The following is a 13,940-nucleotide window of genomic DNA, read 5'->3' as shown; positions in this document are numbered from 1 at the left end:
CCATTGACTACTTTTTATTAGTTTGGTGCTTATTGAGATATAGGTCAGAAACATGTTTCGAGTAGTCGTAATACTATATCAGTGTGGTACAGAACATAGAAATGGTGAAAAATACGAGACTATATAGGGTCAATATTTCACCAGAGGCATATCTTTTCGATTTGTTCAATTTTTATCGATTGGCCTTTAAACATTGTCTATTTATTGGGTGAAATGAGCAATGAAATAAGATCTGGATATGCAGCTGATATGTATTTCTTTCATCGAAATCAACACACTTCAGTTTAAGTCCTTGCATAGATTGTTTTTCCCTGTGACTCAAAAGGTTGAAATTGACACTTAAAGCCCCAAAGTGAGAGTAGAAACCCTCCATCGTTAAAAGGTTGTAGTTGACGGGAAATAGTAGTAATCAAAAGTCTAGAGTTTATTGGTCTTTTATACGGCATATTTCACCCGGCTTCATGAAATCCAAATTAATCGTCTCAAAAGCAGGTATGGAACACAAGTTTTATTTCTTCACTTCTCTGTGTTTTACTGTATGGACTGTAAAAGGAGGTTACGTGCCAGAAAGGCCTAATGAGAAAAGAAATATGAATTCCACACTTGATAGAAAATTGTATTTTTGCTCGTGTTGTTGTTTTTATATTGTGGAGCAAATAATTGGTCAAGTGTCCATCAATAGCCAAGTACGACTAACTATCTTGTATGGGTCAAATTTGGATTAATAGAAGCCATCATTACAAATAATTTGAAAATTCTATTACGTGATAGACTTGTCTTTCTTCCTACCACACAAAAAAGCAAAAAGTTGATGTTGAAAATCACACTCGTGTGTCACATTTACGTCCCCTTTACCTATGAATAGTTCACTTCTTTCCCGAATTTTATTCTGTTTGAACATAAAATCCAACTGTTTGCACAATTGTAACTCTATATTACTTAAAAAAATAACTTCAAAATTTTTTTAATATCATTTTCAACTTGAATATGAGTGCATACTACTTAATGTCCAAATCTAAGAGTTCTTATGCTTTGGACAGATGAATAGAGACGCATAATCAAGCTTTTGTTTTTATCCCCTAGCTCTTATCGCAATTTTCTTTAAGAAATATTATTCAAAAGATTTGTGATTAATTTCTCATCCTTTCTCAATAGATTTCCACTTTGGCTCGGAGTTTAGTAACAAAAGAAATGTGACAAATCATCGAGGGCTTTTAGGCAACATAATAAAATTATCGACATTTCTCACTATCTACTGTTCAAGGAAATATTAAACTTATAAATTATCGAGTTTTCCAACGCAACTTCTTTTACAATATTAAAATGTTTGAATTTTACTTTTTATGGATAATTAGTTATTTTACTTGTATTAATGTTAAACTCGAGGTGTGTATATATTGAAAAATAGATGAGCTGGCATTATGACGTAGGTACTAGTTTTTTTTTTTTTGGAATTAGTTAATAAGTGAGTGGTTACATATATACATGAGACTGCAATGAAGAGCATCTTGAATAATAATTGAGTTAAAGATAAGATATATGATTATCCATTTTAATAAAGTTTCTGTCGAAAAGACAAATTTAACCTCAAATAATTCATACTTGTCCAAATTTCTCTCTCCTTATAAATAACCGTAGTGTGACTAAATACACTAAAACACAAAAATAATGGAGAAGCAACACATGAAATACACGTTCCTCCTCACAAAATTGAACTTCTTTTTTCTTGTAACATTAATTTTTCATGTTCTAATTGTCCATGGCTTCCAAATTGATACTCAGGCACGTAGATTAATGTCGTGGCGTCGTTCGAAAATACGTTCTCGGTGGATTAATTCTTATCAGGATGAAACATGGTCGACTGAAAAAATTGTATTTGATTCTGATGATGATGAAGAAGAATTACATGTTGGAAATATGGAGGATGATTTGATAAAATATGGTCTTCCAGGACAACCAAAATTAAATGTGAAGTTTAATCAGTATGCAGGTTATGTTAATGTTGATGAAAAGAATGGAAGAAGTCTTTTTTATTACTTTGCTGAATCTGCTTCTGGAAATGCTTCTTCTAAACCACTTGTTCTTTGGCTAAATGGAGGTGAAATTACTCGTTTTACTATTTAGCTATGAAATTTAATCTGTCGCTATTTTTTTTTACTGGAATGACTTGTAGTTCTTTCATGTTTGTTTTTGTTTCAATATTTCAAAATTTATGTAGTGTGCACATATATCTGCTGTATTTTAGTTGACTACTAGTAGTATAAGGATTTAACTTTGATGCGTAATTAGTTTACTGTACATAAAATTTAAGGAAAAAAGATTTTTTTTTGTCATGGTCTAAAATAAGTTGAAATGATAAATATATGTATGATTATAAGTTATTTTATTAAAATTTACGATTATATTATTACTTAAAATAGAAATGTGTCATGAATTTATCACGTGACTTAACATTATTTTTCAGCTGACTAATCCATTCTTAGGGATAATTATCTTTTATGTGACTTAATATTTTAGTTTAACCTGAAAATTAATACTTATTTTTTTTTCTCAAGTCTTAAGCCCGTTCAGAATAACTAATTCTAAGGGTATGACAATTGACATGTTCAATATGAAAAATCATAGATAATAAGATCAGAGTAGAGAGGTATTTGACTAATTTACTTATCCTGTATTTATCTTCAATATTTTAATTAAGAAGTATGAAGATCTTTTAGAAATTTGTTCAGATCGTTTATAAGATTAGGATAAATTTGAAATTAATTATTATTATTTTTTTAATTATTCATTTGGAGAATTATTTATAATGAAGAGGAGGGATATATGACCATTTAATTTTCGAAAAGGTATATAATAGTCCGAGGAACATTTCCAGTCAGTAGTTCATAGAAACACGATGGAGTAAACAAGTGGGGACGTAAAAAATTGAGAATTATTGGTAGCTTTATTCGTATTGTTCTTTTATAAAGTAAAAGTGAAAAAAAAAATACCTCCTCTAGTACTTCATAATAATTTTGAGTTTTTTTTCGATGTTTAAAATAAAGAAATTATTTAACGTTGAACAGAGTTGTTGAAAGTTTATTTTGTTTTTGACCAGCACTTTTATTTTCTATATGATAAATTTAAGAGAGTTAATTGCTCATACAGTCATACTTATGATTTTACTTTAAAACTATTTCTATTTTCGTTCGAAAATAACTAAAATGGTATAATGAAAAGCGATGTACAATTATGTCCTAATTATTTTTCCATAATGATGCGTATTATTTCACAAATTCAATTAATATTTGACTTATTGGTTAGAACATGAAGATAAGAGTTGTGATTTTGTATGGCTATAATTGGATGAAAAAACATTGTTGGGTTGCACTTGCAGGTCCAGGATGTTCATCATTAGGTTTTGGGGCCATGCTAGAGCTTGGCCCTTTTGGTGTAAAACCTGATGGTAAAACCCTTTATTCCAGAACATTTGCTTGGAACAAAGGTAATCAAATCCTATTTACCATTATTAATTATCAGTCACAGTCGTTATTATTGTCTTATCGTAATACAATCGATCGGTACGATCAATCACCATCATTAGTCATAACTATATATCTTCAACAACAATCGTCAATCACCATCACTATTATCTACCATATCATCACTAACTACTACACACCCTTTCCAATCGGCACCCACAACTATTGTCATAAGTCATCACCATCATTATTATCATCGATTATCAGATAACATTTTAATTTTTTTTTCTTGAATTTATGTTTATTAATTTTTAAATATATATATATTTTTTTATACAGTTGCAAATGTGATGTTCCTAGAGTCACCAGCAGGGGTTGGCTTCTCCTATTCCAATACTAGCTCAGATTATGCACAATCAGGCGACAAGAGGACTGGTATTACACTACACCCCCAACCTTAATCTCATTATAATACTAATTATTTGATTTAAAAAAAATAAATTAATTTGACAGTCTAAATCATAAAATTTAACTCTTAAATTACTTTACAAACTATGTCATTGTGTGACAGCTCAAGATGCATATAGGTTTCTAGTGAATTGGTTCAAGAGGTTTCCACATTACAAAAGCAGGGATTTTTACATCATGGGAGAAAGTTATGCAGGTATATTTACTATTTCATCCATTTCAATTTATTTATCCTATTTTTTTTAAGTCATTTAAAATATAATATTTAACATCTCTTTAACTTTAACTTTTCACACGATATGTTTAAGACTATAAGATTAAATGATATTTTTGATATATTTTTCATTTAAGACCATAAGACTAAAAAGTCCTTTCTATTTTCTCAAATTTCATATCGAGTCAGAATAAACAAAAGGGAGGAGTACTAACTACTCCCTCAGTTTAGATTTACTTGTCAAATTTTGACTCGTCGCACCTATTTAGAAAAACTATAATTGATATAATGAGTTTATTTTACTCCTCACTATTAATTGGTAGTGTCCCACTATATGTTTCAAACACATTAATTCAAAATTGAAGGAAAAATATTTTTGGTCTGCTCTTGATTTTGTCAATTATGAAAAGTAAAGATAGGAAATATTTGATAAGGAGGGAGTAGAAAATTAAAAGAAAAAAAGAATAAGATAGTATTGGATCGATGGTTCTAGTAGTGAGAGCCCATGATTGGTGTGTGTCAAATAAGATGTTAAATTTGTAAGAATTAAGGACCACTTTATGAGAGACAATTGTCTGAGCATTTATACAATATAGTTATGTCCTCTTCTCAAACCAGAAATAGACATCATAATTGAAAATTTTGGCTATATTTGTTATACAATTATTATATCTAAGAGAGTAGTCAATTAGACAGCTAATATTGGTAAATGATGACAGGATTCTATGTGCCAGAGCTAGCAGACATCATTGTCAAGAGCAACATGCTAGCAACCACAAACTCCAAGATCCAATTCAAAGGAATCATGGTAGTATTTTCAGTTTATTCTTCACCCTTTCTTTTATTTATTATATGTTATATCATATGTATATAACTTGTATATGGTATACCATGACCAATGAGTTTTAAACCACCACAAACTACATGCATGCCAGAAATTGAAAATTTTAACTAGATATTTTTAAAAAAAAGAATGTTTGAGTGGATTTTAACTACAATTATCATCTCCTTTTATTATAAGCATCAACTTCAAATAGAAAATTTCTGAGGTTTAAAGGTTTATTGAAGCGAGACATATAATTAAAAGAAATACTAACATATTTTATATGGTTAACTACCTAATAGACGAAGGAGAGTTATATACAATTTTTTTCTTTCAAAATTTGAACTAGTAATGTCTAATTGAAACACGTTACTAGGGTTGAGGTGTTCAATTAAAATAAGACTTAGTTCAAGTGTCTACATGAAATATTCTAACAAATTTAAGGGGTATTAAACCTTTTTAACTTAAGACTAGAATACACATCCCATTTATTTTAAACATTTTAATTAAATTTCATGTTAAATCAAACGAACACACAAAAATAAAATAATATTATTGGATCATTTGTTTGTTTCTACAAGAATGCATTATTATTTGTTTGAAAACCAAATAATTAGATTATTTGTATGGATGCAGATAGGAAATGGTATAATGAACGATGTCACAGATGAGAAAGGGCAATTAGATTATTTATGGAGTCATGCACTAATCTCTGATGAGACTCATTTAGGCATCCAACAACATTGCAAAACCCAAACTGATGAGACAAAAATATGTGAACAATTTCAAAGCACAGCTCAAACTGAGTTTGGAAACATAGATCCTTACAACATCTATGGTCCAATTTGTCCCCTTGATGACGACGATTCATCATCATCATCATCGTCATCAAGAAGAAGAATATTCAAGAAAAATGGATATGATCCTTGTGAACAACATTATGTTCGCCATTATCTCAATCTTCCTCAAGTTCAAAAGTCTTTGCATGCCAACCTTCCTAACCGTTGGGAATCTTGCAGGTAATTACATTGTCAGTGTATATATATACACGTTAATACATTACTATCTCTGTCTCTAGTTACTTGTTCATAATTTCTCTTTTAGATGTTCCTATTTACTTGTCCATTTTGACAAATCAAGAAAGGACAATTTTTTTTCCTATTATACCCTCATTTTAACTTCTTGAAAATTAATGAGGGTAAAATTGTAACTTCATTATGTTAATGATTGTTATCTTAATATGTGTGTCTTTTCTAAAGTGGACAACTAAATACGGACAGAGGGAGAGGGAGTATTATTTATTACATGTATGATTTTTTACTTTCATTTGGTATATGTTAGTGATCTGACATGGAAGGATAGTCCATCAAGTATGTTTCCAATATACAATAGACTAATTTCATCTGGTCTCAGGATACTTCTTTTCAGGTAAATAATTAATTAATTTTATTGGATTAGCTTATTATAAATAATCGTTTTTAATTAGTTTATGCTTATAAAATGCTACTTTATTTTGTGTGGAAACAGTGGAGATGTAGATGCAGTAGTTTCAGTAACTTCAACTCGTTATAGCATTAGTGCAATGAACCTTACAGTCATCAAACCTTGGCATGTTTGGCATGATGATACAAAAGAAGTAAGTTCTTTTTATCTGTTTAACCTTTTTTTGATCACCATGGTGTTTAGTTTTCACGCACCACGACGAATTCTATGAGATATTTGTCACCTCCCACCTACAATAGGCTAAGACAGATGTAAAAATAAATGTTATGAACTATTTAATTTACTTGTCTTTTTGTTAATTTAACGGTGGGTTTGTATAATTTGATTTTTTGCAGGTAGCTGGATATATGGTGGTGTATGATGGATTAGCTTTTGCAACAGTTAGGGGAGCAGGGCATCAAGTTCCACAATTTCAACCACGTAGAGCTTTTGCTTTGTTGAATATGTTCTTTGCCAATCACTTTTAGCATTTGGGGATTGGGCTTATTGCAAACTCCATTTCAAACTCATTTTAATAATAATTGGACATATTTAATTGATCAAAGTATTATTTCATGATCCAGTTTTATTTTATCACAGAGTCAGAGAAAAATTAGTCGTTGGACCTAATTCAGCTCCAAAAACTAACAAATACTAATCTAAAATACGAATTTATCTCATCCCATCGGTATGTGACTCAACAACAACTTTGACCAAACCCCGTCCAGGAAACAGCCAATTGTATTTAAAAAACTGAAGGAACACAGTATTACTAATTAATGTATTTTACATTGGCTTTAGTGTTTGGATGTATAGATTAATGCTAAATACATTTGGCTCACCATATAGTATATGAAAATGACCTTGATTAATTAGCTACTTGTTTGGACCTATAATCAGCAGCTTATGCTAATCTCTCGCAACATATGAGTTAAATTTGGGAGAGATTGAGCTAGAGAGTATCAATTCTCTTTTCATTCATAGAGTAGATCCAATATGCTAAATTCGAACGAAAATATCTAAAGAAAAAAGATAGAAATCACAAGACAACAATTTCCTTAATATATACTACTTCTGTTAAGTGTCCTATTAACGTTTTCCTTAACAGATGTGCACAACGAACAAACACGTCAATACAATAGCTTCAATCTAATTTTCAACACACCAAAAAAAGGATGAGATTCTCAACATTTTACATACTCTATAAATAATGAAGAAGATTTACTGTTGAGTGAACACTGATCAACCTTTCTAATTTTGTTGCATTGAAAGAAAGAAAATGAAAGTTACCTCTGTTTTACAGTTAAGTCTTTCGCTAATTTTGTGCTACCTTAGCACCCAAAAATGTTATGCAGGAGAAACAGATGTTGTAAGGGAATTTCTCAAGGCTCGACGTGTGAAAAGTACACCAAGTATTAACAGTGGCCTAGCGGCTGCTGAGAAACGGAGAGCAGTGTTTGTGTCACAGGTAGGATCAAAGGAAGATGACAAGATCTCAGCATTGCCAGGGCAACCTAGTGGTGTGAGTTTTGATCAATATTCAGGATATGTTACTGTTGATGCTGATTCTGGTAGAGCATTGTTCTATTACTTCACTGAATCAACTCAAGATCCTTCTACCAAGCCTCTTGTTTTGTGGTTAAATGGAGGTAAATACACGCACCATACTACCCCAATTGCCAAGTCGAAGAAAGTTTTTTCCAACACTAGTTTCGTGCAAACATATGAAGAGTTTAAATAAAATCATTTTTCGTCTCTTTATTGTGTTATTCATTCTGCTGCTGCTCTAAAAACTATGTTGGCGCACTTGTCATGTTACTTTGTTTTTCTATACATACTTATTATACAGGACCTGGTTGCTCTTCATTTGGGGCTGGAGCGATGATGGAACTTGGACCATTCCGTGTAAATAAAGATGGAAAAACCTTGTGGCTCAACCCTTTTGCCTGGAACAATGGTACTTGCACACATCTTTTCTGCAAAATCTGTAATCACGATTGAGAGTAATCTAAATAATTAATACTAACAACAATTTTGTGAACTAATGCAGTGGCAAACATCCTCTTTTTAGAATCACCTGCTGGAGTTGGATTCTCTTATTCTAACACATCATCAGATTATACTACTGGGGACGAAAAGACCAGACAAGATAGTTTTACCTTTCTCATCAATTGGATGGAAAGATTCCCTGAATATAAACACCGAGATTTCTACATTACTGGAGAGAGTTATGCTGGCCACTATGTGCCTCAACTTGCTCAGCTGATCTTATCCTACAAGAAAACAGAACCAAACCTTGTCATTAACTTGCAAGGATTAGCTGTAAGCTAACCTTCAAATGGTCACTAAATTCTTTTTCTCCTGATTAAGTCACTAGTTATATTGCGTCTGCGTCTTAATTGCATGCATATGGCATGGATTTCAGACTGGAAATGGCATCATCGATGACGAAACAATGAACAGTGGTACATACGACTTTTATTGGACCCATGCTCTAATATCAGATGAAGTCCATGACGGAATTGTCTTGAATTGCAACTTCTCGGCAGAGACAACCTCAGAAGCATGTAATGAGTACATTAAGCAAGCAGATTCATGTCAAGGCAATATATATGCTTACAACACATATTCCCAACTGTGCAACTCCTCTGCCTATACTTCCCTTCCTGTAAGTTTCTCTGGCTAACTTCTCATTCATTATTGAGTAAAAAGATATATTTGCAGTGCCCAAATTAAGGTGAGGAACATGGTAAGAGGAAAAAAATACCACGCACAATAACATTCTACGCCCCAATACGCACACCTCTCAGTAGATTTTACATACCTTCTGTTAAAATTTTTTGATGCAACTTCTTCTTTTGTGTATCATAACAGATACATGGATTTGATCCATGCTCAGCTGATTACGTAGAAAATTACCTAAACACTGCTGAAGTACAAAAGGCCCTTAATGTCAAAGATGCACCCTATTCCTGGGATTCTTGCAAGTAATAATACATTCAGTTCTCTAAAACATTTTCATTCTTAAGGCTTATTATTGTCTTTTGGGGATTAATTTCGCTTTTCTTCATTTCTCACTTGTGCAGTGGTTTCATATTCGGCTCTTAGCAGGACTCCCCGCATTCTGTTCTACCAGTCTTTCAAGAGCTCATGCAAAGTGGCATTAGGGTTTGGATTTATAGGTAAGTAAATCAAGCAAGGAAGCAGTCATCAGGACAATTCTGAATTTTAGTGATTTTAAAACAACAAGTTCTTAAGACTTTTTTTTAACAAGTTCAGTGGAGACATAGATCATATGTTATCTGTGACGACAAGTACATATGCCATAAACAAAATAAAAACACCAGTCAAAACACCATGGTATCCTTGGTTTTTCCAAGGCGAGGTAACAAAGTTGTCATTATTCTTCAACTCTATGTACTATGTCTATTTTCAGAATATCATGTATGTATATAAATTAATAATTTCATATAATCTTTTGCTTTCAAGGTTGGTGGTTATGCAGTAGAATACGAGAACTTGACATTTGTGACGGTAAGAGGAGCAGGACATTTCGTTCCAAGCTATCAACCTGGCCGTGCATTAACCATGTTCTCATCCTTCATCAACGGCACACTCCCTCCTCACCTGCACTAAACAGAAGAGAAAAGATTATTGAGGGGGAAAAAGAAAAGGAAAGCTGATTTCATAAGGAACATTAATTTTGTAGAACTATTACCAATTATGTTCCTCCTATGATATGAGACGTGTAGTATGAATGATGGAGTAGTGTTTTTCTCATAGGTCACTTTAACATATGTCATTCCAAATGACTAGTTGCATTGCTTTATCAGAAACGGACACTAAGATCAGCATCGAAACGAACATACTTTCACAAATTTTATACTCTAACTTAAAAATAACATTCACAAACCTTAACCCTTGCCTCAACAAAAAATGAATCAAAATGAAACCCAACAAACTTAAAGAAAGACAAATAATTTTGTTTCCGCTGGCTTCATCATCCCGCAAATACGAAGAAAAGGGAAAAGAAGTTATGGTAATATTTTTCATTGAGTTTAAGTTATGTATACTATTAAATGTAATACTCATCTTCATTCTCTCTTATGTTGAGCCCTTGCCGTCGTCTGATCGAGAACAACCAAAAAATGACAGCCAACAATCTCCTTAATATATAGTAGTACGACTACTTCCTTTTGTCAATTTCCAAAGTGATTAAAACAACTTATTAAGGAACAAGAAATAGTTGTTAAATGCACATATATATGGCGTTTTAACCAAAGAGCACAAATGACAAAGATGATAGTCCAATTTGATTACAACAGACAATATCTGACGACTTTCTCAATATTTTGCATAGGATATATAGCAAAGAAGAGTTATTGTTGAGCTATCACTCACCATTTCTTGTTTCATTAAATTAGGAAGGAAGAGAATGAATATTTCCTCTGTTTTAAGTCTAATTCTGATTTTGTGCTACCTAAGTGCCCAACAATGTTACGCAGGGGAAATAGATGTTCTACACAAATTTCTCAAGGCTCGACGGGCAAAACCAACAAATCCTATTAGCCAAGGCGTAGCAGTTGCTGAGAAACAGAGATCAGTGTCTGAATTCATAGTGCCACAGGTAGGATCAAAGGAAAATGACAAGATATCGGCATTGCCAGGGCAACCAAGTGGGATCAATTTTACTCAATATTCAGGATATGTGACTGTTAATGCTGATGCTGGTAGAGCCCTCTTCTATTACTTGGCAGAATCATCTAATGATCCTGCTACAAAGCCTCTTGTTTTGTGGCTAAACGGAGGTAAATAAACACATCACACTGCGCTAATTACTAGAATTGTCTTCCGAACTTAACCTTATGACCTTACGCATTTTGTTTCTAGGACCTGGTTGCTCTTCATTTGGAAATGGAGGGATGGTGGAACTTGGACCATTTCGCGTCAATAAAGATGGGAAAACCTTGTGGCTCAATCAATTTGCCTGGAACAATGGTACTTCATGTTATTCTTACAATAACCAGGTTAATAAACAAAAACAGAAATAAGATGAAGTAGAAAAAATATAAAATACAAGAATTAATTCGAGTCCAAGAAACTATTGTGTGTCCTTAAGAAATTTAATCCCCTTGCTGTATCCAAGGTTATGGATTAATTTCTCCCAAGATAAAACGGATTAAACCTGTTAAAGAAATAGCGGTACCTCAAACTTCTTTAACTTCAACGAACTTAAGAACAGCAACAAGTCACACAGACTCAGTCGATCGACACTTTGATTTTTATTTGAGAATAAAAAAATTCACAGAAAGAAAAATTTTCAGTGTTTGAAAAATCAAAAATTGACTTCCTTTTATAGCCATTTTCAGCAAGGAACATGTCTGTTCAGTGAAATCTGTTCAGACCCATTTTATCCAGAAAGTTGTGTCTTTTGAAAAAAAAATAACAACTTTTCGAAAAAATGTGTCTGTTAGGAAAATAACTACTTTTTGAAAAGTAACGACTTTTCGAAATGTTACCGTTACCCGTAAATTTATAAGAGATAATATTAACAGGATTTATTTGATTTAACAAAAACTGATTAAATAAATTTTGTCTAAAAAATTTATCAAATCCAAAGCCGAGCGACGACGGCGCGAGGGCATCTTCTTCTTATCTCTTTTAAGAAGTAATGGAAGTGTTTCCTTCTACAAGGACAACAATTTCCATTTCTTTTGCTGATATGGGAGAAAAGTAGTTCCCTCACTTTTCATATTCTCTCTTTTCTTTTCCTATTCACACTTGCTAAAACCCAACACTTCATAGCAAAATCTACCATCACTACTGAAAAAAAAACTATAAATAATGACACTTTTGTGACTATAATTATGCAGTGGCAAATGTCCTGTTTTTGGAATCACCAGCTGGTGTTGGATTCTCTTATTCTAATACATCATCAGATTATGCTACTGGAGACGAAAAAACTAGACAAGACAGTTTCACCTTTCTCGTCAATTGGATGGAAAGATACCCAGAATATAAACACCGCGATTTCTACATTGTTGGGGAGAGTTATGCCGGTCACTACGTACCTCAACTTGCTCAGCTAATCTTATCTCACAAGAAAACAGAACCCAACCTTGTCATTAACTTGCAAGGAATTGCAGTAAGCTAATTAAACTTGTTCAAATGATAATTATCTTCTTTTAATACTGACCAGGCCACTGATGTTATCTTAATTGCACATGACATGATTTTCAGACTGGAAATGCCCTCCTTGACGATGAAACATGGAATAGTGGTTCCTACGACTTTTATTGGACGCACGCACTAATATCAGATGAAGTCCATGAAGGAATTGTCAAGAATTGCAACTTCTCGACAGAAACATCGACCTCAGAAGCTTGTGACAGGTACACAAGTGAAGCAGATTCATGTCAAGCCAATATATATGATTATAACACATACTCTCAACTGTGCAACTCCTCTGCCTATACTTCCCTTCCTGTAAGTTCCACTGACTAACTGCTGATTTGTTGCCAGTGTATTTATCTATCTAAATAATAGTGTCAGAAATTAAAGTGAGTGAAAAATGAAAGACCATGCTCAACGACATTCTACGCCCAAATTACAAGCAATCTATAGCATAACTTGTTCTTTTTGTGTATCATAACAGATAGATGGATTTGATCCATGCTCAGCTGATTACGTAGAGAATTACCTAAATACAGATGAAGTACAGAAGGCACTTAATATCAGAGATATACCCCATTCCTGGGAATCTTGCAGGTAGATGCTTTTTCAAAAAAACATTTTAATTCTTCAAAATAGTGACCTTTGCCCCTCTCTTTTTGGATATATATAATTTGATCATTTGTGCAGTGGTTACGTACACGGTTTTTGGCAAGACTCCCCAGATACTGTTCTGCCAATCTACAAAGAGCTCATGCAAAGTGATATTCGGGTTTGGATATATAGGTAAGTAAATCAAGCAAAGAATTAGGTTCGTAGTATAATAGTAAATTTGTCTGCTAGGCTCTAGCTCAAGACACTCTGCTTCATCCTTCTTATTTTTCCAGCGGAGACATAGATCATATTTTGCCTGTAACAACAAGTAGATATGGTATCGACAAAATCAAAACACCAATCAAAACGGCATGGTACCCGTGGTTCTTCCAAGGGGAGGTAATTAACCAAGTTGTCATCATTAGTTTTGATCTTCAACTTTACAATTTCTTAATTTCCAGTATTATTTCATATTTCCAGGTTGGTGGTTACGCAGTAGAGTACCAGAACTTGACATTCGTGACAGTGCGTGGAGCAGGTCATTTCGTGCCAAGCTATCAACCTGGCCGTGCATTAACCATGTTCTCATCCTTCATCAACGGGACACTCCCTCCTCGTTTCGATTAAACAGAAGATACATTGTGAAAAAAGGATTGCTGGTTTCATATGGAATAGAATTTGTAGAATTAATTAGTTATGACATTACTGTTTTATGGTTTTTATTCAA

At 32.9% G+C, this 13,940-nt stretch overlaps 3 protein-coding genes across 3 annotated transcripts; all 3 read left to right on the top strand.

Annotated features, from left to right (window-relative positions):
- Nucleotides 1-1,039: 1,039 nt before the first annotated feature.
- Nucleotides 1,040-7,013, top strand: LOC101247667 (serine carboxypeptidase-like 26). The gene is made up of 9 exons (XM_004230759.5): nucleotides 1,040-2,098; nucleotides 3,377-3,484; nucleotides 3,801-3,896; nucleotides 4,033-4,125; nucleotides 4,863-4,951; nucleotides 5,603-5,985; nucleotides 6,308-6,394; nucleotides 6,494-6,602; nucleotides 6,805-7,013. The coding sequence occupies exons 1-9, from the start codon at nucleotides 1,669-1,671 to the stop codon at nucleotides 6,934-6,936; spliced, it is 1,527 nt and encodes a 508-aa protein (XP_004230807.1). The 5' UTR covers nucleotides 1,040-1,668; the 3' UTR covers nucleotides 6,937-7,013.
- Nucleotides 7,014-7,643: 630 nt separating this feature from the next.
- Nucleotides 7,644-10,257, top strand: LOC101263556 (serine carboxypeptidase 1-like). Its single transcript, XM_069292971.1, has 8 exons — nucleotides 7,644-8,097; nucleotides 8,298-8,405; nucleotides 8,499-8,770; nucleotides 8,874-9,116; nucleotides 9,323-9,435; nucleotides 9,535-9,630; nucleotides 9,728-9,833; nucleotides 9,938-10,257. Exons 1-6 carry the CDS (start codon nucleotides 7,728-7,730, stop codon nucleotides 9,554-9,556), a joined length of 1,128 nt encoding a protein of 375 aa, XP_069149072.1. The 5' UTR covers nucleotides 7,644-7,727; the 3' UTR covers nucleotides 9,557-9,630; nucleotides 9,728-9,833; nucleotides 9,938-10,257.
- Nucleotides 10,258-10,883: 626 nt separating this feature from the next.
- LOC112940693 (serine carboxypeptidase II-3-like) lies at nucleotides 10,884-13,409 on the top strand. Its single transcript, XM_069295315.1, has 6 exons — nucleotides 10,884-11,256; nucleotides 11,339-11,446; nucleotides 12,322-12,593; nucleotides 12,689-12,934; nucleotides 13,104-13,216; nucleotides 13,310-13,409. Exons 1-6 carry the CDS (start codon nucleotides 10,884-10,886, stop codon nucleotides 13,407-13,409), a joined length of 1,212 nt encoding a protein of 403 aa, XP_069151416.1.
- Nucleotides 13,410-13,940: the final 531 nt, after the last annotated feature.

Source organism: Solanum lycopersicum, chromosome 1 (assembly GCF_036512215.1).
Source record: "Solanum lycopersicum chromosome 1, SLM_r2.1".
NCBI lineage: Eukaryota > Viridiplantae > Streptophyta > Magnoliopsida > Solanales > Solanaceae > Solanum > Solanum lycopersicum.
This window is presented reverse-complemented; position numbering and strand designations above follow the sequence as displayed.

Excerpts from the sequence above, each read along its gene's own strand:
- LOC101247667 (XM_004230759.5), top strand. The coding sequence starts at position 1,669 with ATGGAGAAGCAACACATGAAATACACGTTCCTCCTCACAAAATTGAAC. Across the intron at positions 3,897-4,032 it reads ATCAGGCGACAAGAGGACTG|CTCAAGATGCATATAGGTTT; the intron begins GTATTACACTAC and ends ATTGTGTGACAG. Across the intron at positions 4,126-4,862 it reads CATGGGAGAAAGTTATGCAG|GATTCTATGTGCCAGAGCTA; the intron begins GTATATTTACTA and ends AAATGATGACAG.
- LOC112940693 (XM_069295315.1), top strand. The coding sequence starts at position 10,884 with ATGAATATTTCCTCTGTTTTAAGTCTAATTCTGATTTTGTGCTACCTA. Across the intron at positions 12,594-12,688 it reads TTAACTTGCAAGGAATTGCA|ACTGGAAATGCCCTCCTTGA; the intron begins GTAAGCTAATTA and ends CATGATTTTCAG. Across the intron at positions 13,217-13,309 it reads CATTCCTGGGAATCTTGCAG|TGGTTACGTACACGGTTTTT; the intron begins GTAGATGCTTTT and ends TCATTTGTGCAG.
- LOC101263556 (XM_069292971.1), top strand. The coding sequence starts at position 7,728 with ATGAAAGTTACCTCTGTTTTACAGTTAAGTCTTTCGCTAATTTTGTGC. Across the intron at positions 8,406-8,498 it reads CCCTTTTGCCTGGAACAATG|TGGCAAACATCCTCTTTTTA; the intron begins GTACTTGCACAC and ends GAACTAATGCAG. Across the intron at positions 8,771-8,873 it reads TTAACTTGCAAGGATTAGCT|ACTGGAAATGGCATCATCGA; the intron begins GTAAGCTAACCT and ends CATGGATTTCAG.